Source organism: Microtus pennsylvanicus, chromosome 5, assembly GCF_037038515.1.
Source record: "Microtus pennsylvanicus isolate mMicPen1 chromosome 5, mMicPen1.hap1, whole genome shotgun sequence".
Classification (NCBI taxonomy): domain Eukaryota; kingdom Metazoa; phylum Chordata; class Mammalia; order Rodentia; family Cricetidae; genus Microtus; species Microtus pennsylvanicus.
In genome coordinates, this window is record NC_134583.1 from 36,573,792 (window position 1) to 36,601,196 (window position 27,405).

The window sequence follows — 27,405 nt, forward strand, 5'->3', positions numbered from 1 at the left end:
GAAACTAATTTGGATACCTCTATCAAATACTCTTGGTTTTTTTTTTAAGGTCTTCAACCATTTTAAAATAGAATAAAATCTTATCAAATGTCTGCTGACAGGCATAGATATGTGAGCAAATGGATTCTCTAGGCACGTGAAGAAGAAGTGGCATCTTTAAATCTCTCATGACTTGGTAAAGCTGATAAAATCAATCTTGAAGGAAGATAAATGAGGGACTACATACAGGATTCGTCTACATCAAAGCTGTTGCTAGCTTCCTCCAGCAGATGAGCAGGAACTCCAGTTTTGTTCTGTTTGTCTGTCTATAGCAGCCTCAGCTGCTTCTTCAGAACCACTGTCAGGTAACTCAGGGATTTCAGCACAAGTGGTCCGTTCTGTTGCCAAGTGATTTCTGAATGGGAAGTGCACAGCAGTGTCTGATGTTCTGATTCGGATACGGCAGTGCTGCAAGCTGGCATCACAAAGCACAAAACCCTGCTATTGAGTATATGAAGGTTGGTTCTGATGATTGTAGAGACCTCCATACATGATGAGAGAAAAACTCTGAGATGATAAACTTTAAACAGAGAGAAAGAGACAGACAGACAGAGACAGAGAGAACGTGAAGTCTCTGTTGATCTTGGGTTTTACAGATCTGAAAACTGACACATTCTAGGTGTCATAAGGTTGATCATAAACCACAACTAGAAAGACAGGTTTCCTGGCTTGCAATTGGCAGATTATATTCACTAAGAGATGCCTATTTAAGTTTGTATTTTATAGATAACGTTTATACTGTGAGCCTCTGAATGGACATTACTGTTTAAAGGAGTCAAATACTCCAGGGAGGCAGTCATTATTTTTAAGATCAGGATAGCCATCCATCATCACACCACCAGGTCTTTTATGAATCCTGTTTTTTATACACGGGACTTAGTGGCATAAGAAAGAACAGATTTGTCTGTCTTGTATCAGCAGAAAACAGAAGTTCCCTACTATACAAGACTATAGGCAAGAACATTGACAGGAAAATATTAAAGGCTTAGGCTCCAAACATAGCTATCTTATTGATATTTCAAACTACCTGTATGTATCTGTCAGTGTCACAGTTTAAAATCAAACAAAACAGTAATAATAACTAAGGAAGCACAGTAAATGTGTGGTTAAATATAATTCCCACGACAACAATGGAGTTGGCATCATTATTTCCACCTTCTTAAAATAAGAGATCTGGACTGTGGGATAATTATTTTGTCTTCAACAACAAGAAAACAGGCAAATAGGGAAAGGCATATCCTTAAAACTGGTATTTCTTTTTAGGGTTAATGGCCACATTGTCTGTGGACAAGAATACAGACTGGTCATAAGTACTAAAAAATGCATCGAAAATTTCAGTCATAAATTTTTTATGATGCAAAAATGTATCCCATGAAGTTAATATAGAGGTGTGTGTGCGCGCGCGCGTGTTTGCAGTGTTATAAATTATAATCCAAAGCCTCAAATATGCCAGGTAAGCACTCTTACTAAACTGCACACCCCTGACCAAAGACCAGTCGATTACTTTTTGAAGCATAGTCTTCATTTGAGTCCTAGCTTGTGCTTTAACAATTTGTTTGAATAAGCATATGAAAGACATAGTGTATGTAGCAAATACAATAGGGTTTCTTTGCAGGGAAATGTAATGTAATCCAAATTAAACATTAAGATTAATATGGCAGAGAGAAGTCAAAGTCCGTTTGGAAGGTTTGGGAAGCAGCACTGGGAACGGGAGGAGGCTGCTGCAGGCACCGATGAAACATTTCACAGTAACGAGGTGGACTGTTTAAAAAGACAGCGAGGGAGAGACAAGCTTTCCAGATAAGTGCCCGTGCCTTTGGTGTGTAGAATAGAAGTCAGAAGCACACGCGGCTGTGAGAACAGCCTTGCTGTGTTTATTCAAGACAGGCTGCTTCCCAATGAGCTAGTGGGGAGGCCAGACAGAAATCTGCATGCTCATTCCCCAAGTAAGCATTTGCTACCCATTGTAAGGGCAGCCTTTCCTTAAAACTCAGGATATACAAGATTCACTGGTTATTTCCATTGCTGTTCCTCATTAAGAGATTGTAAAATCATTACCAAACTAACAACTGCAAGGGTATCTTAATGCCCCTTCTCTATATGTACTGTAGCAGTCAGTGGGTGTTTACTATGGGTAGCATATGTGTGTGTTCTATATAACATATTTATATAATATAGATGTGTAACATATTACACACACAAATATGTAAAACATACAAGTATTAGAAGAAATACTCTCACCTCCACGTCAAGCCTTCGAGCAGATGAAAGGAGACTTTAGAGCAGGCATTGTTGATGCACGGTTTGAACAGGGGCAAGGATTAGGAGTGCTACGAGTTCTAGACTAGGGGAGCTTTCTCAGCTTCTGTGCTAAGGGTTCCTAGTTTCCTACCCTTGTAGGTCAGAAAAAGCAGGAACATTTCACATCCAGAACACATGGCTACTGTAAAAGGAGCCACAGAGGCTTCATATGCCTTGAGCTGTGGGAGAGAGAGCTGAATAATGGCAAGGGCTAAGAAACTATTCAACATCCCACTTTCAATAGCAATCGTTTTGCAAACAGGAAGAGGCAGCATACAGACTTTAGCAAAGAAATATCCAAACATAAAGCCCAGTGCAGGAACCAAAAGCCCCAAAAGAAGCACGTTTAGGTTAGTCATTCTCAGAAACACCAGTCCCATCCTGAAAGCCAAATAGATCCCTACAAACATTAAAGTCAGACTCAGAGGCCGAACTATTCTCTCTAAACAGACTGCTTTTTCGGGTGATCTGTGCTTGATGACCACACCAATTGATACTGGTGTAAGAATGAACAGGAGTGTAGACACAATCTTTAAAACAGGAACATGAAAGACACCTGCTAACCCTAATAGCTTACTGTATATGTAAGAATTGACAGGCATCATTATCAGGGCCAGGGATGTCGATGTGCAAGTCATCAAAATGGCCAAAGTGACATCTCCTTCCAGAAGGAGGGCAAAAAGATAGCCCCCACCTCCTCCTGGGCATGTGCAGGTCATTACAAATCCAAAAGCTTGTGCTTCGTGCAGTCCCAAAATCTGAGACAAAAAGAAACCACAGAATGGCATCAGAAAAAACTGTGTCACTGCCCCGAGAACTACTGGCAGAGGTCGTTTCCATACGGTTTGAAGTACCTGGAACTCGATCTTGCAGCCAAACGCACATTTATTTAAAAGGATCATCGATAAAACAAGCAGCAAGATATACTGATTGACATGCACTGGTGCCTGGAAGAGGCTGTCTTCCGTCTGTCTGAGCACTCTGACTTTAACATCTGTTATCTCTTCAATGAGTCTTCTGTGCCTACCTTCAGAAGTCCAGAGCTGAATGGTCATGTTCGTCTCTCCCGGGAAAGTCTTTAGGCTGAGGGTAAAGTCTGTGATGTCCCGCGAGGTCTTGGTCACGTTGACCACCTGCAGCACCTTTGGATCTTCTACCTTCACAAAAAGGTAGCTGGAGTCCGGCCGTTTGTCCTTGTAACTGGACCTTACGATGACAGCTTCCTTTGTCTTTGTAAATGACAGTATTTCTGAATTTTGTACATTCAGGAAACTGAGAAATGACGTCCTTGCTTCTCCTGGGGTTACCAACAAAAGTAGGATTACAAAAGATTTTCCAAACATTGTGAAAAGTTTGATAAACTGTACGTGGAAACTCAAGATTTTTTTTTTCAGAAATAGACGGGCATTCTTGCAGGTCTCCAGTGGCAGAATGCATAAATGTGGTTAGGCAACAGCTGGGGTTTGGTGGGTCAAGGTCCAAGAGGAGGGACCGTTGTGCTTGTAACGAATATAAAACTCCCTAGTGAGTGACACAGCCAGTTTCTCTGTAGTTAAGGAAACTGAGAAGCCAATCCTTGCATTTAGCAGGAGTCACCACCACAAGCACCCACTGGATCTCTTTTCCTGAGTTCCTTATTACTTGGGGATAAAGTCTTAGAGCCATTTCTTTTTTCATTTTCTCTTGTCCTAAGGAAAACAATAAAAATAAAAGCAGCCAGAGCTATCTACGATAGATACTAACGCTTGGAGATCATTATCAGTATCCCATCAAGTCTAACTACCTACATGCTGGTGTGACCAGAGAGTGAGTACTGGGGAGAGAGAAGGAGGGAGGTGGGTTGAGGGAGAGGAAGAGGGAAGGCTGTAGGGGAGAAGGGGGCAGACAAAGAGGGAATTAGTGAAGGTTGACATATGAAGCCAGTTATGAAAGACTAGAAGTCCCTTCCTGCCAAGGCTGTCGTCCAACGGAGTTGCACAGAAGGAAAACAAACAACGTGAGGTACAAATATGCCAGTCTGCTCTGAACAGGAGCGGCTGAACTCCTAGCCCTTCCCTATCCCTGGCCCACTTCCACCCGTGGAAATGCTTTTTAAATAAACTGTGTCTTTTCTGACCACCATCCATGTGTCCATCTCTAGTCCAATTCCTTGTTCAGGGACACAAATAACTGGAAGTTGAAACAGCTGCACTATGCACCCTGACTCATGCCTATAACACTCGGGCCCTACACTAAAAGCCATAGTGACCAAGGGAAGTACAACTTTGCTCTCTTGACGTTAGTCACGTGGCTGCCATCAGTGACTACAAGGGCTAACCTCAAGAGCTTCCTTGATGCTAATAGTTTTCTGCAATTCTAGAGCAATTCTATCCAGCAAAATAAATCCTTAGACTACCCTTGCTATATGTTGCTCAAAAACATCTGGTGTGGTCACCAGGTAACTTGAGGGCATAAGAAGGTAGCCTGGCTACGGAACTGTTGCTACTGGGCATTTGGAATTTCAGAGTGGAAAGGCACTAACCTTAATTCTAATGCTCTAGTCTTTTACTGTGCGCAGCTAGGGCCATGGGCAGCTATCAACTAACCCAGACATGCCTCCACTTCTATGGATAAGGAAAAGCAATTCACAAACTCAACTGTGCACTTCTCAAATGAGAGGATGCCAAGCAGTGAGAATTCAAATAAACTCATTACTACAAATGCATATTTTACTTTTGTGTTAGAATAGAAAGTAATGAGTGTCATTGTGGCATTTTCAGTTTGACAGATTGTTTTAGAAAAGTATGTAGGTGTCACTCGGCATTATTAATTTATTTGCATGTAAGACATTAAGAAAAACCAAAGACATATTTACCAGTGGCAAGAACAGGGACTAGGACTAAGCTCTGCTCAATGACAGCAGTAATTTTCCAAAGGAACTTTAAGAATAGAGTATCACTATGAATCTCTCGCTGGCTGTCCTGGAATTCACTATGTAGATCAGGCTGGTCCTAAACTCACAGATCCATCTTCTTCTGCCTTCTGAGTACTGGGATTTAAGGCATGGGCTGCCACCCGGTTTCTCAAAGAACTTTAAAGTGACAGAAACACCTGCCACTGAGAAGACTGAAGACTGTCACAAGCTTAAGGCCAACCTGGGCTACACAGTAAAAACTTGTCAAAATGAGTAAAGAGCCTGGTGAATAGAGCACTTACTGCCCAGGTGAACACCTGAGATTGATCCCCAAAACCCACATAGTAGGAAAGAACCAGTTCCCCAAGTCATGCTGTGGCATGTGACTTAGAAAATGACACGTACCCTTACAATATATGACCTAGTACCTTAAGTCACAACTTTGATGACCAGATCCAAGCAATATGAAGTATTTCTTCTCATGTACTTTATCTAGAGTTGTTATTTTGTTTTTTTCAGGTTCCCCCAACCTTTCTTCATACTGAAAAGTTTGGGACTGACACCTGAACACTGCAGCTGGAAGAATCCCATGGCCCAGCTCTCTCATGTATTGCCCGTCCTTTAGGCTGATGCCCATTGGTATCAGGGATTTAGTTCAACCGTTCATCTGCACTCCTCTGCTATGTTTTCTGTGTCTCCCAGGACAATTTTAATTGTCTGCCGGCAACGGAAACACCAGGGAGGATGGGGACAGTGTAACCTTACCGTTTCATTAGGCAAACTTACTCGAAGCCTTGGGTTTTCTGCTTTCAGAGTGATTTGGACACAGGGAGTTAGGGGGACTGAGACTCTCATCCACACCTTGTCCTCTTTAGACTATGCATGCTTTAGCTGCCAGTTTTTAGTACCCAGGATGTTTATTCCTGGCATCCTTCAGAGCTGCAGGCTCCACCACCTAGGACCTGGCCTTGCTTACAGGCAGTGTACTAACTTTGTCGGGCCCTCTGGATATTGCCTTGTTCCTTTTGTCTGATTAAGGAGAGAAGACATTTTTTCATCCTTCCTAGGTTTCAATTCCTGCCAGCCTCATTTGCCCTCTTCTCAAAAGGTATTATTTTTTTGGCATTTAGTTTTCATTCAGTTATATGGGCTGACCACCTATTGTGTGCAAGTAATTACAATTAATATAGGCACTGGTTGGAAAACTTTTTGGCATCTCAAAAAAACAAAACAAAACAAAACGATCCCAAACCAACTTCTGGTATATGGATTTTTAAACATTATTTCTCTCACTGGTGTGATAGTTTCCCATTAAACAGCTATTGGGACGTGGCTATACTGTTTGTGCACTTATTTGCAACTTGCCTTACAATTTTGTGTGACAGTTCTAAGTGTATGTCTACATATCTTCACTGTACCTAAAATGGCAATTAATGTATCAAGTAGGTATGCAAGTAACTCTGTAAAGGAATGGATTCAGAACCTGATAAAAGCCATAAGTTATCACTGTTTATCACATGGACATGAAAAAGATAGACCTGAAGAAGACCAAAGGAGCATGTGAGTTTATTCTTTTAATTAAACCTAAAGTCATGAAAATTGGCACAAAAGGGGCGGCAATTAAAAATACTTTATTTCCTCCTTTGGTGCAGTCCTTCATACACTACAGACAGAAACATTCATTCTCAAGTATAGACAAAAAGCATTCCCCAAAAGGACTTATTTCAATTTTTAGATAAAATGCAATAATTGCTGGTGTATATTTTGCTTTGGTGCAATGAAAGAGATTGTAACAAAGCAGTCTATTCATTGCTCTTCTCGTTTCTCTATTCTCATACATCATACCAACAAAAACATGAGTCCTATTGGAGAAAATTCATTACCTGAAATATATTCAGTACAATTACATGATACCAAGAAAATAACTTTCCCTTCTCAGATATGAGGTTTCTTATCCACACCCTTGGAAGACTGAGTGAGAGGAAGGCTGAGATCCCACAATTCATGTGCATATTCCAATCACACATCATCATTTAGGTATACAGAAGGTTGTGTATTCTGGCCCCTTAGTCAATTAGGCTTAATCATAGGGCCTGGTTAAAACAAAGACGACAAGTACCGAAGAATCTGCCACCTGCATCCTCCTCTGCCATAAGAATGGAAAAACAGCAATAAAAATAATACTTTGCCATAACTACTAATACATTTTAAAACACAAATTTAAAACACAAAACCTGGAACTTAGTAGAAAACAACTGATGTAAATTATGATCTAATGGAAATAAATTATAAAAAAGCAACTTTCAGAGTTTTTACAAAAGGATCTGTCGTAAAAGAATGAATTCTGCTTGTAAATTCTGGCTCTAATCCTTGAGTGACTATTACAAGTAAGAGTCAACATTTTTTAAATACTGCTCTTCATCGTTAAGATACTCCAAAATAACATTTCCTCCATTATGTAAAGGGCAATCCTCCTTGGTGATCCAGGTTTCCAAAGTATGATCCAAGGGCAAGGCTTCTCCTGAAGGGACGTGACACAGCCGCAGCTTCTGTCGAGAGAGAAACAAACCACACAGTGGTAGGGACACGCACTTGTGGCCAGAGCTGGAAGGAAGGGTGGTGGCTGCACGTTACCTTTGCCATCAGCTTGTTGTTCTCGTTTCTGAGACCGGCTAGAGAGGCTGCGAAGTCCACCACCTTCCCAATGCTCCAGTGGAGGCAGAAGAACATGGCTTTGCTCTTCTCTTTGCTCCCCTTCGGTAAGTAAACCTGAAAGTAAATTCTCTCTGTCTGTGTAAGCAAAAGTTAACATATAGATTAGACACACGAGATAAGACATTTCTTTCAGCTAGTGGTCCCTTTCTTCTTTTTGTCAAAGTAGGAAAACGCCATAATGATACAAGTTTCAGGGAGCAAACCAACAGTGTAGCCCATCTAACTAACTGTATGTCCCAAGGACCCAATCCCAAACTCTAGCTAGGTGATCCTGTGTTATGACAGTTGTGTGACCTGTTTTATGTTCAGGGCCTGGGGCAGAAGGAGCTCTGTCTCTTCTGTGTTGAGTTCCAGTGGTTCAGACCTGGACTGAGGCTTCCCCTCAGAGCCCCCAGCCACTCCTGAGTTAAGAATGAGTTCCACACAGACAGAGAGAAATTGGGGAAGCTGATGGGTCATTCAAGATCATAGAACCTTAAACATGGGCCGCTGATCTGTTCTGTTCAGAAACAAACTGGTTTCTACTGTACTCCTTGGAACCCTGTTCTTGTCATCCGAGAAACAAGGCTTCTGATATAAAACACCGTTTTTACGTGAATGACTTCTGATATAAAACACCGTTTTTACGTGAATGACTTCTGATATAAAACACTGTTTTTATGTGAATAACTTCTGATATAAAACACCGTTTTTACGTGAATGACTTCTGATATAAAACACCGTTTTTACGTGAATGACTTCTGATATAAAACACCGTTTTTACGTGAATGACTTTACTGCTTATTGGATGCAGCAAGACTTTTGAGAACAAAGAAAAATATTTATTGATAAAACAGTGTTTCAGAGATGGGATCTCTACTATAGTCTGTGCCTTACTGTGTTCTTTGATTGTATTTTGTTACTTAATTAACTTTATTTATTTTTTTTAAAAAAAAGTAATAGGGGGAATAGAATCTTCCCTGATTGCTAAAATTTGCTTTAGGGAGATTGTCCTCACAGGTCACCTCCTGGACAATAACAGTGTTGCTCTCAGGGAAGCATGCCTAGCAGGAAATGCTGGGAACAGCTAGAACAACCTTAGGCACTAACGGTGAGATCGATGCCTAGCTCAGCAGAAAGGAACTCAGACGTGCTGAAGGTCAGCGAGTGTATTACAGATGAAAACCTTCAAAGAGATCTGCTGGAAGCCTCAGCTCTGGCCCACTTCATCACCACCAGCGCTGCCCCCTTAGGAAAGCAGCAAGATGCAAATAGGAGACGGGAAAAGGAAAACTTAGAGCCTCTAACAATATGTCTGAGATCAAACACAAGCCAACAGGAAGCTGAAGCAGGAGGTTTGCAAGTCTGTGAATTTAAGAAGAGTCTGGGAGACCCAGTGTCTATATAAGTAAGTAACAACAGAACACATAAGAAAGAAAACTACAAAAGCAAACAACAGGCTGTCAGGGCTTCAGAACTGGTAATGCAGAGCTTACGGTGGCTAAGTGGGAAGTAAAGAACAGATACAAATACAGCTCTGGGCAGTCTGAGGGAATGCCTGCCGAGCACTGGCCTGGAAACTGCTCACACGTCAGCACAGAGACAGGCACAAAGCACAGCTGTGCCTCCTTCACAATACAGCTGAGCTCTCCCAGCTCAGGGGCTGCAACTGCAACAACCCCAGAATCTCTCTACAGCAGAAGCATCATTTAGCTCAAACTGAGATCTTGAAACCGATGCTCTGGGTGGGTGGGTTAGAGGAAAAGCAGAAAACTACCAGGGAGGGACTGGGAAGTAAGGGGAGAGAAAAATGAAGCCCTTCAAAGTCAAAATGAACTTGTGAAATCAATAAATTTAAATCTTAAAATGAAGTAAGGAACCTAAAAGATCTAAAAAGACATTAAAGAAAACTTATTTGGGATGCAGTGAGAGACATTATGTAACATTTCCCATAAAAAGGATCATGTTATAAAATGAAAACAACTGGAAATAAAACAAGGTGTAGATACCCAAGAAGAAATACAAAAGCTAAAAAAATGGCTTCTAAAATAAGCAACTCGAAGCAGGTAAATTTCTACCATCCTCAGTTAAAGGCATACAACAGAATAAAGTGTAGTTACTGAATGAACTAGGCCATAACTGGGGCACGGAGAAATACTAAAAACAGAGGAAAAGTGGGCCAGGAAGGAAGGTCATGTTCACTGCCACCTCCAGGGGAAACAGGCAGCAGTGGTCTTCAGAAGTGACCCATGTCAAGTTTACGTTTGTATTCGATGGGAGGGAGGAAGAGAGAGGAGACCTCGGCACATGTGACATGCTTGGCTTGCTTGTTTCACCTGCGGCAGTGACTTGTCCCCGTCAGCATGCATCTTCAGCTTCATCAGGGCCACCTTCGCGGCTGTGCCGCTGGTCTTCGCGCCTTTCCGGCCTTTATTTACTGCCCCTCCTGACTTGGAGTCTAAGGAAGAAGTAAACGCATGCAAGTACTTTCTTTTTTTTTTTAATATTTATTTATTTATTATGTACACAGAATATGATATTCTGTCTGTGTATGTCTGCAGACCAGAAGAGGGCAGCAGACCTCATTACAGATGAGCCACCATGTGGTTGCTGGGAATTGAACTCATGACCTTTGGAAGAGCAGGCAATGCTCTTAACCATCTCTCCAGCTCCCTGCAAGTACTTTCTTATTGGAATTTCCAGATTTTCTTTTCTTTTTTCTTCTTTTTCTTTTCTCTTGTTTTGAGACAAGGTCTCCCCATGTAACCTTAGCTGGCCTGAAACTCACTGAGCTCCACCTGCTCTGATAGGATTACAGAAGTACACCGCATGCCCAGCTTTACCGTGCTGGCCATCAGCCTACATAAACTGCAGAGGGCAGCTCTAGTAAGTATATTTACATGACTAATGGTCAATCTAAGCAATTTCTACCTCAGAAAACTTCACAGGCTCATGCTTCTTTCTGACATAAGCGATTTAATCTACAGTGGCCACTGGTGAGAGCTTTCATAGAACACTTCCGGTCTTAACAAAGGCCGCACTCTGCCTGTGGGATAAAAGTTCTACTGATCTAATATATTGCCAGAGAAACTAGGCTAAGTCACGGCCATGCTCTTTCCTGGTGCCTCGTTATCAGTGGCATTCACAGCACAGCCAAATAACCTTAGAATGTGTTCTGTAGACAAAGCCATCCGTCATGCCAGCTCATCAACACACGGAGCCAGGGTCAGCACCAGATTTGAGCTGCCCGACAAGTGAGACCATCCAATGGGAACCTTACAATGCTCTAATTTTCACTGGTTAAGAAGGCTTTGTACAAAATACTCTTAGGTCATTAAAAAGCAAGTTCTTGAAATTGTAGAGATGGGTTAGCTGTTAAGAGTACTGACTACTTTTCCAGAACACCTGGGTTCAATTCCCAGCACCCACATGGCTCATGGCTATATATAACTCCAGTTCCAGGGGATCTGACACCCTCTCTGGTCTCTAAGGAGATCAGGCATGCAAGCAGTAAACAGATATACAAGGAGGCAAAATACCCATAGAAATAATTTAAAAATAAATAAAATGGTAGAAAAGAAGGCAAGTCCTACAGTGGAGCTGCTAACAAGCCTCCATAAGCGGCGATCTGAAGCAAGAGGCAGGAACAGTGGAGTATGGGATGGACACCAGGAGCCCAGCAGCCACACGCTTCCTAGGATGCTAGGACTCACCAATAATGTCCTTGACAAGTTTCTGTGTGGCAGCCATTCGAGGCTGTGGGGTCTCCAGTTTTTCACACCCATGGTCCGACTGATGACGGTGTCTACAAGAAACAGAGGAATTGGCACTCACTAACGTACAGCTAAGCAGGTACACAAAGCTTGAAAGCCTTAGGTGATTACCTTAGGCAGAAGTTCTTCTCACAGTAGGGACACACAACTGCCACGAGCTCTACTTCAGTACAGTCCTTGAATGAGCATGGGTAAGGTTTGTGTTCATCTGTATTTGGTCTCTCCTTGATGATATTCACCTAAAGCAGTAAGAGGGGGAAACGGCACTATAGTTCCCATTTCCGATAACATAAGAGCCAGTATTAGAGGACATCGTCCATATCATTGATTTAAATTTATTAGATTAAGTTATATATTCTCATATATTATTATGCCATTATGAGAAAGGATTACTAGGCTTATTGTTCCACTTTGGCATAACTTTTTCTAATGTGTTGTAATTATATTTAAAGTAAAATTAAAATGACTATTCATTTTCCCTGCCTTTTTATTGAGGCTCAGTCTTACTATGCAATAGCCCAGCTGGCTCTGAGGCTGCAGGATTTCTATTTTGGCCTCCTGAGTGCTGGGATCCTAGGGTGTACCACTGTGCCTAGTCTACTGCCTACAATTTTCCTCTCCGCTCTGTAACACTGCTACACAAAGATGCCCAGCTGGTCAACTCATCAACCCTCAAATGGGGAGTCACAATGACTTCCTATGAAAGTTTTAGAAACTGGACAATTCAGGACACAGTACCCTTAAAAATTACACCTGTGACATGAGGCAGTTCTCAAAATCATAAGCTAGTTCCCATGCTATGTGAAAGATTTTATTATTGGAAAACATTACATCAGAACACATTTTTTTTTGCAAGGAAACAAAAAAAACAGATTAGCCACGTTATTGAGCATAGAGTAATTCCATTCCTAGAGTTGAGTAAACCTTAGAAAAGGATTACTTGAAATTGGTAACCGTAGGAAAATTCATTATATTAACAGTAGGAACATCTATTATAATTAAAAAACCTAAATTTTCTTCCAAAATTTGCTGCAATGACCTAAAGGTAGAAATATTTTTTACTTGAATATGTATCTGAAAATGTAAGAGCTATTCATAAAAATCAAATGATAGTATAAGAAAAAAATCATAGAGGGCCAGACTTATGTTTTAAAAGAAATATAAATAATTTTACTATGATGTTAAATACAATACATCCCTTCCATTTAGTCTTATATAATATTAACAAGATATGTAATTTTTGTTTTTCCTCAAATAGACCAGACAAAAGATTTGGGCTAACAACCAGGCAACCTTAGTTTTTTTATAATTGAGAGAACAGAAGTGAAAATTCTCCAATAGGGCTTGGCGAATGGTGGCAGGATAAACCAACTGAAAGTTACCTCAAGATATAAGCTGCTGCTTCCATTTAATGTGGGGAATTCTCAGTTAACTCCCTGTCTGTCTGCCTTGGGGAGAAGCAATGCCAAGTAGTATCTGGGCATGAGGCTTTGGACAGCTGTTCCATCAGATGTCTGGCTCCGCACTGAGTTTCGTTCATTAGTAGTGATAAGGCTGTTGGTCTGGTCTCTATCTTCAGCTTCCCTTCTCAATCTATTCATCTGTTTGGAATCCGGATAAGGGGTTTGCTCTTGGTGACTAAGGCCCAAACACGTGACTGCCACAGAATCCTACCAGCAGACACCAGTGAAAATGAACACTACGGTGAAGAACAGAGTGACCTGGAAGGACAGTGTGACGTGGGCACTGAGGCCAACGTGGATCACAAACACACAGCTTAATGCTATGAGTGGGCTTCCCAAGCAGAAATGTAGGAATAAATATTCTGAGGATAAAAATGTGACAATACCAAACGGAGTAAATTTTCTTCACGGAGAGACCAATGTCAGAAATGCAGCAAGAGGCTCTTTACAGAACTAATTTAGAATGCTAAACCTAAATGTCTGGCGTACCAGCTAGCTTTAAATCTAAACAAATTCTAATCGTACACAAGTACAGATATATAAATTATATCAGAGAAAATAAACATACCTCAGGACAACCATGAGCATCCTTGCTTCTGTGTTCAAGGCTTAAATAATTTCAAAAAAGTTTATTTAAGAGCAATCAATTAATTCACTTAATGATAACTGAAACAATTTGGGCTATTCTAGTATCTCACTTCCTTAAGGTCCCTTAAGTCACTACACTAGTGACTTTCATGCAAGAACCTGAAATCCACAGACAGAAGGACTATCTACCGTCTCAAACGGAAATGTTCACCTGCAATCGAGTTCTCTTTACTTCGAGTGCTTTGAAGTGCACATAAACTTCAGTCTCTGCTGAAAGCAATCAGCTGAACGAAGTACTGCGATGCCAAGGCATGTATCTCAAACCCTTGAGTGGTGCACAGCGCACATCGCAAGCGGTGCGGTCAATCACTATCCATTTTAAGATCGTTATAGGTCGGGCTCTTTTCATCCATTTATTAAAATACAGAGAATAATCAATCACGGCTGGATTTTTAAAAGCTTAAGTTCTTTATATGTGAACATTATTTTCTCACTGTAAATTATGATACCTAATCTTCCAATCCACATTTATGACTGCATTTCTTGAAACTTGAAAGATTAATGATATATATGCATAACTAATTAGAACCTATGACTAGTCAGTTTGCCTTTCCCACAAGTGATTACAATTCTGAATATCAACTGTCCATGGCTAACGTTACAACTATTTTCATATCATTCTAATGCTCAGAAATTAACCCCATGTTGACAAACACAAAAATTCATTTCAAATCCTACATAAAAACTTAACTTACCAAAATATTCCTGAACAACCATCACATACAAATGGAAGAAAATCTAAAATTGGAGGAAAATATGGTAGGTACTGGTGAGTATCTGATTTAGTTTTCTTAAGCAAAAAGAATCTCCTGGCCAATTCTATAACAAAATTTTCTTTCGCTGGGCAGTGGTGGCACACGGCCTTAATCCCAGCACTCAAGAGGTGGATCTCTGTGAGTTCGAGGCCAGCCTGGTCTGCAGAGGGAGTTCTCGGCAGTCAGAACTGAGAAGGTCTGATGAACTATCACTATTGTTACTAAACAAAGCATGATACCTTCAGCTTCAAGTCCAAACCCAGCAGTTAGAGATACATGTGTCAATATGGGAAACTGAAACGGAAGAATCTGCAGAATTTCAGTATCTTTCTTTGGATTTATTTCATGTATGTGTTCTTGTGCTTCGACACACATGTGGAGGTCGGAGGATAACAACTTTTTGGGAACCAGCTTTGTATTCCGTCATGTTTTTGAGGCAGGATTTCTCATTCTCCTGCCAGTGCCCTCGGCTTATGAGCCTCCTGTTCCACTGCCGAGCTCTGTCTCCCAGGGAACTTTTATTCACGGAGCCACCTTGCTAGCCCATTATGTCACTCCTCAGTGTGAAGAACTAGGCATGTTTGCTATTTTGAGACAGAGTGATCAAGTAAATATTATATGCCATTCAAGGAAGCCTAAGAGGAAAAGTTATGATCAAAAAATTTCCTACCATCCACACTTAATTTTAACCCTTTTCTGCTATTTCAAGAGACAAATCTCATCTTAATTAATAGACACTAAAGATATGTGAAACCGCGAAGGATATCACAAACGATAGACATTTTAGAGACAAGTCAGCCTGACCAAATGAACATAATAGTCAAAGCCAAATGGCTAGGTTTCCATAGGAAAGGACCACACGGAAACAAGTTTTGATCTGCTGAGTGGTTCATAGCTACAGTCAATGGTAAACACATAAGTAACGATGACTATAAATACTGTTGTCTTCGCTTACCACAGGTCACACTGATCCAGGCCAAATCTAACATTCAGGAACTTGCTACTAATGGAAGCTGCAGCAGGATGAAGAACTATATACACATTTGGACTGCAATTCAGTAGGCAAAGGCCGCACAGTCTGTGAGTCTAAGGCTTGAAGAACTTGCTGGCCACAGGACTGTAACGCCGATCACCACGGGTCTTATGTTTATGACCAGGGGTCTCTGTTTAATGGAGAGACCATCTCCATATTATTTATTAAACCTTTCTAAAATGCAGCGTACTAATCTGCCACTAACCACGTAAGTGAATCTGGCACCAAAATCAACGCTCTGTTTGTTCAAACAGTGACATTAAACAATGGTTGAATGGGGGAGCACCTAAGGACCTCCTGGAATAGTCTGGAGGGGGGGTCAGAAACCCAGAGATTTTTAAAAACCTGCGAACAGTTAAAAACTGATCTGTTCAACTCATTCGTCTGAGAAAAAAAAATACTTAAAAAAAAGTCTGAGAGTGGATGCGCCAAGGACCGAGGGGGACTGGAGCCCTGATCCACGCCGTCGGCGGCCCAGCGCTCCTCGGGCAAAGCGACTTGGAAGCCCTGAGAAGTCTGCAAGGTCAGCTTTTGGATCTGGGTGGAAACCGAGGGGGCCGCAGGTTTCACCCCTAAACTGAGGGGCAGCAACAAAGCACCACCACCACCACCCCGGAGAGCTGCTCGCGCCCCGCGTCCTCCCTCACCCGCCGCCACCGCCCCGGCCGTCAGAACCCGGCCCCGCTCTCCCGCGGGCGGGGATGGGGTTTCCAGTGTCACCTCGCTGCCGGCAGTGCTGCACCTGGCAGTGCTGCCCGATGTCCAACTCCGCCATCTTTCCACCGCCGCAAAGGCGGGGAAGGGGGAGGGGGCGGGGCAGCGCGGCGTTCACCAACCCGAGGCGTGCAGGACCCGGGGACGGGGCGGGGCTTCGGGGCGGAGCCCATGGGGGGCAGGGCAGAGCGGGGTTCACCAACCCGAGGCGTGCAGGACCCGGGGACGGGGCTGGGGCTGAGGGGCGGGGCCCACGGTAGGGACGGGGCTGCGGGGCGGGGCTCAAGGGAGGAGCGGGCAGCGCTGCGTTCACCACCCAGTAACGTGCAGGGCCCGGGGGCGGGGCTGAGAGGCGGGGCCCACGGGGGGGCGGGGCAGCGCTGCGTTTCCAAAACCGTAGCGCGCAGGACCAGGGGGCGGGGCGGATCGGCGGAGCTTTGGGGCGGGGCCTATGGGAGGCTCGGGGCAGCGCCGCGTGCAGGACCCAGGGGCTGTGGGCGGGAGGTTCCCACGGAGGGGCGGGGCAGCGCTGCATTCGCGAACGTGTGTGCGGGACTCGGGGGTGTGGCGGCGTGGCGGGGCCTTGGGGCGGGGTCCACGGGAGGGGCGGAGCAGCTCTGCGTTCGCACCCGTGGCGAGCAGGACCCGGGAGCGAGGCGGGGCTTCAGGGCGGGGCCCACGGGAGGGGCGGGGCAGTGCTACAAGCTTGCAAAACCCGGGGGCGGGGCTCACGGGAGGGACGGGGAAACGCTGCGTTCACCACCCCAGGCGTGCAGGACCCGGGGGCGGGGCTGAGGGGGCTGAGCCCACGGGAGGGGCGGGGCCTGGGTGAGGACCGGAAGTGTCTCATGCTTTGAGGAGGTGTAGCCTTCTTAAGGTTGGGGCGAAACCTGGTAGCCCTCAGTTCCTGGAGCCCTGGTTCTCGCTCTCACGTTTTAGAAAAACCCAGCTCCGCTTTTGGAAACTGTACCCTCTATTCTCCTCACTGAGCCTTCAACTCGACAACAGCCTCAGGATGATTTCTTGCTTTTCTTAGTGAAGTAGTCCCAGAAGTCAGCACACACCCGGCACAAAATGTAAGAATCAGGGGACATCCCTGGACACTGGTTACCATTGTCTTGATGACTCAGTTTGAAGTAAATGCTCCCACAGTGGAAGCATTAGACTTTTGTTTTTTACTTTAAAGTTTTTTTTTCTTGTCTTGTTTTTTATTTTCAATTCTGATAGGAAAAAGATACATATAGTGAAGTTCTTAGGGCTCCTCAGTGTAGAGAACACACACTCACTCACTACCCAGGCAAGCTGCTATGACCCAGGAGGAAGGGAGCTCTTTGGTGCCCGATGAGCTACTTCACAACTATGAAGAAGAGACGCTTCCTTGTAGGTGGGGATAGGCAGGGCTGTCATTCCACTGACAAGATACCAGACACCACTGAGTGGATGAGTGTCCATCAGCTGCTCTCATGACAGGAATCTGAAAAGTATTTACTGTCTCCCATGTGACTTCAGAGATTCCCCAAACAATATTCTCCTGGAGAGTGGGGAGGATATGATTGCCACACACCACGCTTTTTCAGTGTGTTCTGGGTACGAGAGCGTCGGTACTTAAGCTTGCACACCAAGCAGTTTTCTCACCAAACCGCCTCCCCTGCCCTCAAGATTTCTTCAATCTAAGGCACCTGAGTTTTTATTAGTGTTTTATTTTACTGGTGAAGTCAAGCAACAGCAAACCTTCTAGAATATTACTGTACCTAAATTTTTAAATGGGTGACAAATATATAACTCATCAATCCAGTCATAAAAGAAAATATTGTTCTCAGTTCTTGAGGATCTCACAGAGCATTAGACGATTAGAATAGCCAAGACTGAAATTCTACTGCTCTTATCTCTGAGTCTCCTTTTCTGATTATTCTTTACACATTATTTACAGAAATCTATTTTCTCCATATATTTTCTCCAATTTGTGCTTGGTCCATTCATTAACTACATCCTCACAGTGATGAAATTCCAATGGTTTCTATATCAGAAACTCCTCTGCCTGTATACTTAATTGTGACAACATTCTTTGAAATATGCTCTCTCCATTTCTAGCAGCCTAAGTACCTGCTTTGTGTTCTTTCATAATAAAACTTAAGTGCAAAATGAAGGTGTTTTTGTTTGTTTGTTTTTCACCGCCATTCCCTCCCTAACTATAGTGGTCTACCACACCAAGAAGTCACTTTCCACCTGCCCTTTCTTTCTTTTTTTTTTTTTTTGATTTTTCGAGACAGGGTTTTTCCGTAGCTTTTGGTTCCTGTCCTGGAACTAGCTCTTGTAGACCAGGCTGCCCTTTCTTATGTGCGTTCTGGAATAGCCACCAAACACAATGGAGTCTTCCTTAGAAACATTGTTTCATTCTTTCTATATCAATTTCTCCGGATTATTTTTCCTTGTAGAAAGTTCCTTTCTTGCCTGATAGATGTTTCCTCAGTTCCTCATTAGGTACAGAATTCTTTTGTTTGTTCAGTAAAGCTTTCCAGGTGTGTCCCCAACTGTTTCTCACAGTGTGCAGTCACCTTCCACTGTCTCCCTCCTGGCCAGGAGACCTTTGGGCTCTTTAGTGTGCCTATCCATTGCACATGCCATTGTCTCTCCCCTGGAATGTTCTCTATGACAGGGGTCCCCAAATTTCTCTTAAACTAAAATCATGTACATGTTTGTCCACAAATCCAGCTGCTCCCCTCCTCCTCGGTCTGATTATGGGGTGGGAGATGGCTGTAGGAAGCAGTATAATTGGCGACACACGCTTCCTTATTGAGGAATTTACAAAGCCCTTTGTTCTCTACTCCACCCTCAGCATATAATCAGTCACTCGTCACCTTGAAAGGCTTTTGGCAGGTATAGGCACAATTCAGTCCTCCAGGACATCGACATCTCTCCTCACACCACGTGTGTTTCTTGGTGCCACTACCCAGGTTCTATTATAATTTGATTCACTCCACTCTCTATTCCTTTTCCCCATCTCTGCCTTGAATTCTATGGGCTACAAAAGAAAATCTATCTTTGGTTCAATTCAGCAAGCAATTTGAACATCTCCTACATTTGAGGTACTATTCCATATCTGATTGAAAGACCCCACAGACCCCCTCCTCAAAACCCGCAGCTAGCATGCTCCCGGGGGAATGTCCTGTTTGTTTTAAACAAATCTCCGGATCAGCAGCCAGCCTGCTCCCGTAAGAACATCCCAGGTGCCTGAGAGAGCAGGAGATAGAGATAGGAAGACTGCAAGGCAAGATGTCAATAAGATAGGATGTCAACAAAGCAGGTTAGCTATAAGATAGGAACAGGATGACTGTTGCCAGGCATCCATGCTGAGAGAGGAAACCTTTCATGCCCCCCGCCGCATTCCGATAACCACGCTTTTGCTTCTGAAAACTTGCTTCTTGCTGACACCCATGCTGAGAGGGGAAACCATTCATGCCCCCGCCTCATTCCGGTCGATCGATAACCACGCTTTTGCTTCTGTAAACTTGCTTTTTGCTCTTCCCTATAAAAAGCCCGCCCTCCAGTTGGCAGGTGCGCAAGTCCTCCGAAAGACTTGCTGCCCGCAGGTACCTGTGTTTACTCAATAAACCTCTTGCTAATTGCATCCTGTGGCCTGGTCTCGGAGTGTCCTGGTTCTGGGGTCTTCATCAGAGAGGAAAGGTCCTCTCTGAGGGTCTTTCATGATAAAGAATTAAATACAACATAGTCTACAACTACATGGAACTGGAGATGTCGGAGATGGACTGTCTTTGTTTGGCACTTAAAACTATTTCAAAAGCTGACCCAATGTACCTCATCCTTGCTATCTTCTGAAGACATCACCACACTGCACCGTCAGCTCAGGCCCTTTGCACATCTGTTTCTTTTACTTGGAATATTCGTTCTTCTGCTGTGGCTAGTCCACTTATACTTTTCAACTAATCTTTTCTTTAGAAAATCTTATTTTTTCCTAAACGAGACTCAGTCTTGTTGCCTTTATATGCATTTTACATCTTTTCCACAGATTTCTCCCAGGGTAGATTTTGCATTTTTTAAAATGTGATTACTGGTTGGTAGTGTTCTCCAATAATTTATAACTTCCCTGAAGTCAGTAATCGCTCACTTTACTACCCATAATATTAAAATTGTATTGAGCCTACATTTTAGATGCTAAATAACATTCATTGAATAGATCACTGAAAGAGCCCTCTTTAGAGTCTTCTATGTACTTGCCCAAATGAATTTACCACAAGTTCCGGTGCCTACTCCTGCCTTCCTTCCTGTTATATTCTGTGTTATTCCTCCTGATTTGGAATGTCTTTACCACATCCTCACAAATCATCTTTCTACCCATAACCATGTGCTGTGAAATGCTCCTTTATACACTGTAAAGATTTGTCCCTTGAATTGGCAGGAAGTATAAGCAAGATAAGCAGACTAAGGTTGCTGGGATGAAGAAGGGTGGAGCCAGAGGAACAGTGAGGAGATGCGGAGGGAAGTAAGGTAGGCAAGCCATACTGAGAAAAGAAATATGGTTAATTTAAGTGAAAGAGTTAGCTAGTAACAAGCCTGATATGTTGACTAAAAATTTATAATTAATATTAAGACTCTGAGTGGTTGAGAGCCACTGCTGGGTCAGGAAAACTCCGCCTACAATCCTGTGTGTAAATAACATCATCCCTACAAGGCTTACCCTCATTCTCCTGCTATAAAGTCTCTCTTTCCAATGCATTCATTGCATTATCTTTTTAAAAATTTGGTTATTTACAGAGTTTACTATTGTTATTCTTACAAGTATTTCCTCACACACTAGGTTGGCCTATGCCATTACAAATTGATGTTGCATTCATTGTACATTCTTTTCCCTCTATCTGTGAAATCTCATTTTTTTCATTATTCCCAATGAGGATAGAGTCATTGTTCTCAGCTATGAGAAGAGAAAAGTGATCACAACCTAACCATCTGAAAACTAATGCTATTCTGTACTGGCAGGACTGTGAATAGAGGAGAGACACAAAAAACTACCAAGCAGCTCTGTTAATAACAGCTCAAATTTAGAAACACAAACAAGCAAAAAAAAAAAACAACCCCAAAATCAAACAGCAGCAACAAAAGATTCACCAGCAGTAGAAATGTGAATGAGTCATGGTACAGTGGTAGACAGAGATTTCCTGTGTCCTAGCAGCTCCCAAATAATCACTCAGAAATTACTATTATTTATAGATGCTCTTCTGATAGCTTAGGCTTGTTGATAGCCAACTCTAACATCTTCATTTCACCTATATTTCTTATCTATGTTTTACCACATGGCTTGGTGCATTCTCTCAGCACGGCATGCCCACCTTGCTTCTCCCTCCATCTCTTGGCAACTTCCAAGACTTTGCCCTTCTTCATTCCAGCATCTTTAGTTTGCTTGTCCTGCCTTTACTTCCTGCTTGACTACTGGCCCATCAGTTCCTTATTAGTGATGAGAGTAATACATATTCACAGTGTACAGAAAGATTATTCCACAGCATTTTACCCTTTTTATCTAATTAAAAAGGGTTTTAATTATAACATAGTAAAATTATACAAACAACAGTTATCAAGTAAAAATTATAGTTATAATATCTAGTTCATTTGTATTAAGCAAAATTAGAGAAAATATTCTATTATATATTTTATCTTTGTGACCTTTAAGGTTTTATACAAAAATTTATCTTTTATCATAACTAAGGAGTCTTCCCCAATCAAACCTGATCATTTCTAACTTTGAACAAATCCACAGTCTTTTATTTTCCATGGAAATAAAAGCAAAACCTCTTTTCCATTTTAAAGTCAAGACATTTAAAAAATATATAGATTGGTTTAGTCCAATAACATACAATCATCATTGTATGCTATGAAAATCAGTTATTAACAGAAATATGCAAGAATTTTCATGAAACAAAAATGTAACCATAAATGAAAAAATAAAAACCAAAGAATGTGTACTGTGCCATTCCTCTTACATTGTTTAAGGACTGGAATCTAGTGTTACGACTTTGAAGAAAGACTAAGAAAACAGTACTGGGCACCACAAAGTGAATATCTGCCGTGGTGAGGAAGGGGGTTTGAAAGCATACGTGAGGTTGTAAAGGACTTTTGGATGACCTATTCTGATTTCTTTGTTGTTATTTGTATAACTCCATATTAACCTGTCTCTATTGTGTTTACACAGTTTTCTTTAGGTTTGCTATGTTTTGCAATTAAAATGTTTCTTTAATGGGTATATGCTCTAAGATCAATAATTAATTTTAAAAAATAGGACCCCATGAAACCGAAAATTTTCATGTAAGTCAAAGGACACCATCAATATTACAAAATGGCAGTCTACAGAATAGGAAAAGTTTTTTTTTTTTTACCAACTACACATTTGATAGAGGGCAAATATACATAATATATAAAGAACTCAAGAAACTAGACATCAATAAACCAAATTATTCAATTAAAAATGGGGTACAGATCTAAGGAGAGAATTCTCAATAGAGGACTATCAAATGGCTGAGAACACTTAAAGAAATATTCAATATCCTTAGCCATTAGGGAAATGAAAATCAAAACTACTTTGAGATTCAATCTTGCTCCTATCAGAATGGCTAAGATCAATAACACAAGAGATAGCTCATGCTGGCTAGAATATGGAGCAAGAGGAACAATTGCTGGTGGGACTGCAAACTTGTACAAATACTATGGAAATGAATATGGCAACTCTGCAGAAAACTGGGACTCAAATCTACCTCAAGATCCAGCTATACCATTCTTGGGCATATACTCAAAGGACTCTCCATCCTACAACAAAGACACTTGTTCAACTATGCTTTTAGTATCTTTATTTACAATAGCCAGAAATTGGAAACAACCTAGATATTTTTCAACTGAAGAATGGATAAGGAAAATGTGGTACAGTTGGACAGTGGTGGCACATGTCGTTAACTCCAGGAAATCTCTGTGAATTTGAGGTCACTGGTCTACAAAGTGAGTTCTAGAACAGCCAGGGCTACATAGAGAAACCCTGTCTCAAAAAAAGAAAAGAAAGAAAATGTGGTGTATTTACACAATGGAATGTCACTTAGCTGTTTTTTAAAAAAATAAAAATGACATCATGAAATTTTCCTGCAAATATATGGAACTAGAAAAGCATCATCCTGAGTGAGGTAACCCACACCCAGAACAACAATCATGGTGTGTCCTCACAAGTGGATGCTAGCTGTTATGTAAATGATAATCATGTTACAATCCACAGACCCAGAAAGGCTATGTAACAAGAGGGGATCTAAGGGAGATGCATGGATCTCCCAGGGAAGGGGAAATAGAATATATTTTGTGGGTGAAAGGAGACGGGTGGGAATGGGAATGGGAGGATATCCGGTGGTGGTGGAGAGAATGGAGGAAAAGAGTACTGGGAGAGATAACGGGAATTGGAGGGCATTTGAGGGTCACTATGGAAACCTAGTGCCGTAGAAACTCCAAGAATTTGATGAGGGTAATGATGTGGGAGTGTCATATATCAATCTGTTGATTTCATTGGCTAAGCAATAAAGAAACTGCTAGGCCCATTGGATAGGCCCACCCTTAGGTGGGTGGAGTAAACAGAACAGAACGCTGGGAGGAAGAGGAAGTGAGGTCAGACTCCGCAGCTCTCCTCTCCGGAGCAGACGTAGGAGAGACGCCATGCCCAGCTCCCAGGCAGACGCACGTGATTAAGCTCCGACCCAGGATGGACTTAGGCTAGAATCTTCCCTGTAAGCGCACCTAGGGGCGCTACACAGATGATTAGAAATGGGCCAGAGCAGTGTTTAAAAGAATACAGTGTCCGTGTAATTATTTCGGGGCATAAGCTAGCTGGGCAGGGCAGGCGGCTGGGGTGTTTGTGGACGCAGCCCCGCCGCCGCTCCATATTACTACAGGGTAACCCTATCAAGGACTCCTAGGAATGGAGGAGATGGAGCCTAAACAGCCCATCTTCTGTAACCTGGCAACTTCCAGAGGTGGGATTGGGACACCAACTCAGCCACAAAACCTTTGGTCTACAATCTATCCAGTCTGCAAGATGTGCAGGGGCAATAGAGGGACAGAACACTTGGGACTGGCCAACCAAGGACTGGTCTATTTGAGGCTCACATCAGAAAAGGCAGCCCATGCCCAAGACTGCCTGGATGACCAAGAACTGGAGACTGGATAGTCCAGAGACCTACAATAGAAAAAAAAAATCAGTAAAGTAAAATGGTTCGTAATGATATCCTGCTATACTCATAGATTGGTACTTAGCCCAATCCTCATCAGAAAGGCTTCCAGTAGCTGATGAAAACAGATGCTGAGACCCGCAGCCAAGCATTAGGTGGAGAGGGAGACCTGTTTGGGTATTTCCATTGTGTCCCTACCCTCCAAAGAGAAGGAGGTATTGTAGGAGTCAGAGGGCTTGAAGACAGCAGGAGAACAGGGCCCACAGAATCAACTAAGCAGGGCTCATAGGGGCTCATGGAGACTGAAACGGGTCTGTGGTAGGTCCTTTGCTGTTAACTGAGGTTTTCCTGCTGTTTGTCCCTGTTCAGTCCTAAAGAAACACACAGAGGTATACATTAATTATAAACTGGTTGGCCTTTTAGCTCATGCTTCTTATTAACTCTTATAACTTACATTAACCCATAATTCTTGTCTGTGTTAGCCATGTGGCTTGATACATTTTATCAGTGAGGCATTCTCATCTTGCTTCCTCTTCATCTAGGTGGTGACTGCAGACTGAACCTTTTCTCTTCCCAGAATTCTCCTAGTCTGGTTGCCTGGCCTATACTTCCTGCCTGGCTACTAGCCAATCAGCATTTTATTAAACCAATACAAGTGACAAATCTTTATAGGGTACAAGACCATTGTCCCATAGCACTCTGCAAATATGTATGGTTGTTAGCTTGGTGTTTTGTGGGAACCCTGACAATGAGAGTAGGGAATGCTAACTCCTTTTGGTTGCCTTTGGTATTCTTTTTTCTCCTTCTGGGTTGGATTTGGGAGAGAGAGAAAGTGGGAGGGGGGAATAGGAGGAGTGGAGGGAGGGAGAACTGTGGTCCAGACATGAGAGAAGAATTAAAAATATAAAGATTGTATGCTAGAGAACAGAGAAATATGTTCTACTTGAATGTTTGACTCATTTGGACAGGACATTACATATGGCTTCCCTTAATGCTGCAAAGTTTTAAAAACTCATTTTGTAGCATGTTTTGAGTATTAATTATTGATATCCTGTTTTAGGTTTTAGTGGTTGAAATAAGAATGAACTCTGGCTTGAACTTTCTAACAAAGCTAAAGGAGTGGTTAAGAAGAAGTGACGGCACAGGCATGAAATGCACTTGCTGCTCTTCCAGAGGACCCCAGTTCAGGACCCAGGACCTGGAACTCCAGCTCCAGGACATCTGATGCCCCCTTCTGGCCTCCTCAGACACCCCTAAACATGTGCACATAACCCACATATGAACACATATAAGTAATTACATTTTTACAAAAGAATATAAACTTAGTGCCAAAACTGATAATAGCTCGATGACAATTAAATATTAAATTCTGTGAAGATGCCTACACTATTAGCATACACATGAAAAATTCAATAGTGTTTTATTTTTTAATTCCAAATTATAAAAGCCAGGTGTTGTGGCACAGAATTTGAACTGCAATTTTGTGACAAGTACCTAATGTGACAAGAGTTATTAAAGACAGCTCTGGCAGTCCTAGCAATCTATGCTCAGATCACCACTCTTGATTCACCAATTAAGGAGACAAGTAATAACAAGAAACAGAGAAATGAGATTTATTCAATCTGGCTACAATGGAAAGAGGAACAGTTAAAAAATTCAGTGTCTGACAAGTTCATTTGCGGGGGGGGGGGTAAAAAGAGGGCAAGAATTATTTACACTCATGTGAACTGTCCAGCTCAAGGTGTGCTCTCACCATAACTGACCCACATTGTCCTGGTTTTTGGATGTCCTGCAATGTCAGAACTGTGTGACACTTCTTCCTGGGAAGTACGTTCCTCCTCTGGATAGAACAAAGGGTTCAGCCTTTCCCTTGACCCAGCATAAAATCCTACAGAAACTCCAGTTCTTATAGTATGATAGCCAAGGGAGGGTTACAAGCATCTCTCTTCGGAATATATTTGCTTTTGCTAGGATGAGTGAAGCATCAAAAAATATCTGTCAGAGACAAGTAGCTTATAATGTGATCGCATCACCTAGAAAACTGAGGCAGGAGGACCAACCTGAGCAAGAGGCCCTGCTCAAAATGAGAAAAAAAACCCCAGTTTACTATTTAGTGAACAAGCAAGTCAACACTGGCACAGCACATAGCTGTCTGGTATTCTGGTGTTATATTAATGAAGAATAATAATAAATGTTAACTGCAGAGCAGGGAGCACAAACAGTCATTCGTTTCACTCTGCTTGCCTGGCCAAAAATAACTGCAACATTTCATTTGGTTCTCATTTTAAGTGTGAAAGAGGAAAACTGGGGTATAATGAGGAAGGTGTATAAATTCAGGGTGTTGTTAGAGCTTGAGCAATGAGCGATGAAGATGGGTCTACTACAGAGGAAGGCCTGTCCCCCTCAATATCATGACCATGTTTGTGTGTACACATGTGTGTGCATGTGTGTGTGTTTATGTTTTTAAAAAACATCTTTTAATCAAGAGTTCCTCACCAGCCAGTAGGTTTGTAACATTTTCTTAAGTAATTACTCTTAAGAGAGATAATTTTAGTAGTAGTACTGACAGGCATACATAAAATTATTTTGGAATGACACCTTAAATTACATTTTGGCAAGGGTTGAATCTTCAAGTATAATTTGCCTAATTAACTATGGAGATTTTTGATGATGCAATAACAGCTACTATTAACCTCACTCCTTGAAATTCCTACCAATCAAAAAGGAATGAAATCTTTGAAACTATAATTTATTTTCTAACAGGAATATTTTGAACGAGGTCAAGTGTTTACCTGCTTCGCTAGTGCTATGTGCAGTTATGAATCCCAAGGTTTCCCTTCTCCCAGGAAAACGGGCCAGCATTTTGTCGGACCTTCTGCGCATGT

General features: G+C 42.2%; 2 protein-coding genes across 10 annotated transcripts; both read right to left on the bottom strand.

Annotated features, from left to right (window-relative positions):
- Positions 1–2,315: 2,315 nt before the first annotated feature.
- On the bottom strand, positions 2,316–3,683 carry Slc10a5 (solute carrier family 10 member 5). The gene has a single exon (XM_075971500.1). It carries the CDS (start codon positions 3,681–3,683, stop codon positions 2,379–2,381), a length of 1,305 nt encoding a protein of 434 aa, XP_075827615.1. The 3' UTR covers positions 2,316–2,378.
- Positions 3,684–6,848: 3,165 nt separating this feature from the next.
- On the bottom strand, positions 6,849–16,398 carry Zfand1 (zinc finger AN1-type containing 1). 9 transcript variants are annotated; one of them, XM_075971505.1, is made up of 9 exons: positions 16,320–16,388; positions 15,522–15,729; positions 14,507–14,549; positions 13,732–13,771; positions 11,812–11,939; positions 11,641–11,732; positions 10,264–10,385; positions 7,868–8,023; positions 6,849–7,782 (listed from the first exon to the last, which is right to left on the bottom strand). In XM_075971505.1, the coding sequence occupies exons 2-9, from the start codon at positions 15,553–15,555 to the stop codon at positions 7,615–7,617; spliced, it is 783 nt and encodes a 260-aa protein (XP_075827620.1). In that variant the 5' UTR covers positions 15,556–15,729; positions 16,320–16,388; the 3' UTR covers positions 6,849–7,614. The 9 variants fall into 9 exon arrangements, with proteins under 9 accessions (XP_075827620.1, XP_075827621.1, XP_075827619.1 ...); XM_075971506.1 differs by lacking the exon at positions 15,522–15,729 and having other exon boundaries at positions 7,868–8,002; positions 16,320–16,397; XM_075971504.1 differs by lacking the exon at positions 15,522–15,729 and having other exon boundaries at positions 16,320–16,397.
- Between the last annotated feature and the right edge of the window lie 11,007 nt (positions 16,399–27,405).

Coding starts and splice junctions, on each gene's coding strand:
- Slc10a5 (XM_075971500.1), bottom strand. CDS start 3,683: ATGTTTGGAAAATCTTTTGTAATCCTACTTTTGTTGGTAACCCCAGGA.
- Zfand1 (XM_075971513.1), bottom strand. CDS start 16,374: ATGGCGGAGTTGGACATCGGGCAGCACTGCCAGGTGCAGCACTGCCGG. Junction 11,733..11,811: donor GAGAAGAACTTCTGCCTAAG/GTAATCACCTAA, acceptor TGTTTCTTGTAG/ACACCGTCATCAGTCGGACC. Junction 8,024..10,263: donor GGGACAAGTCACTGCCGCAG/GTGAAACAAGCA, acceptor TTGCTTACACAG/ACAGAGAGAATTTACTTTCA.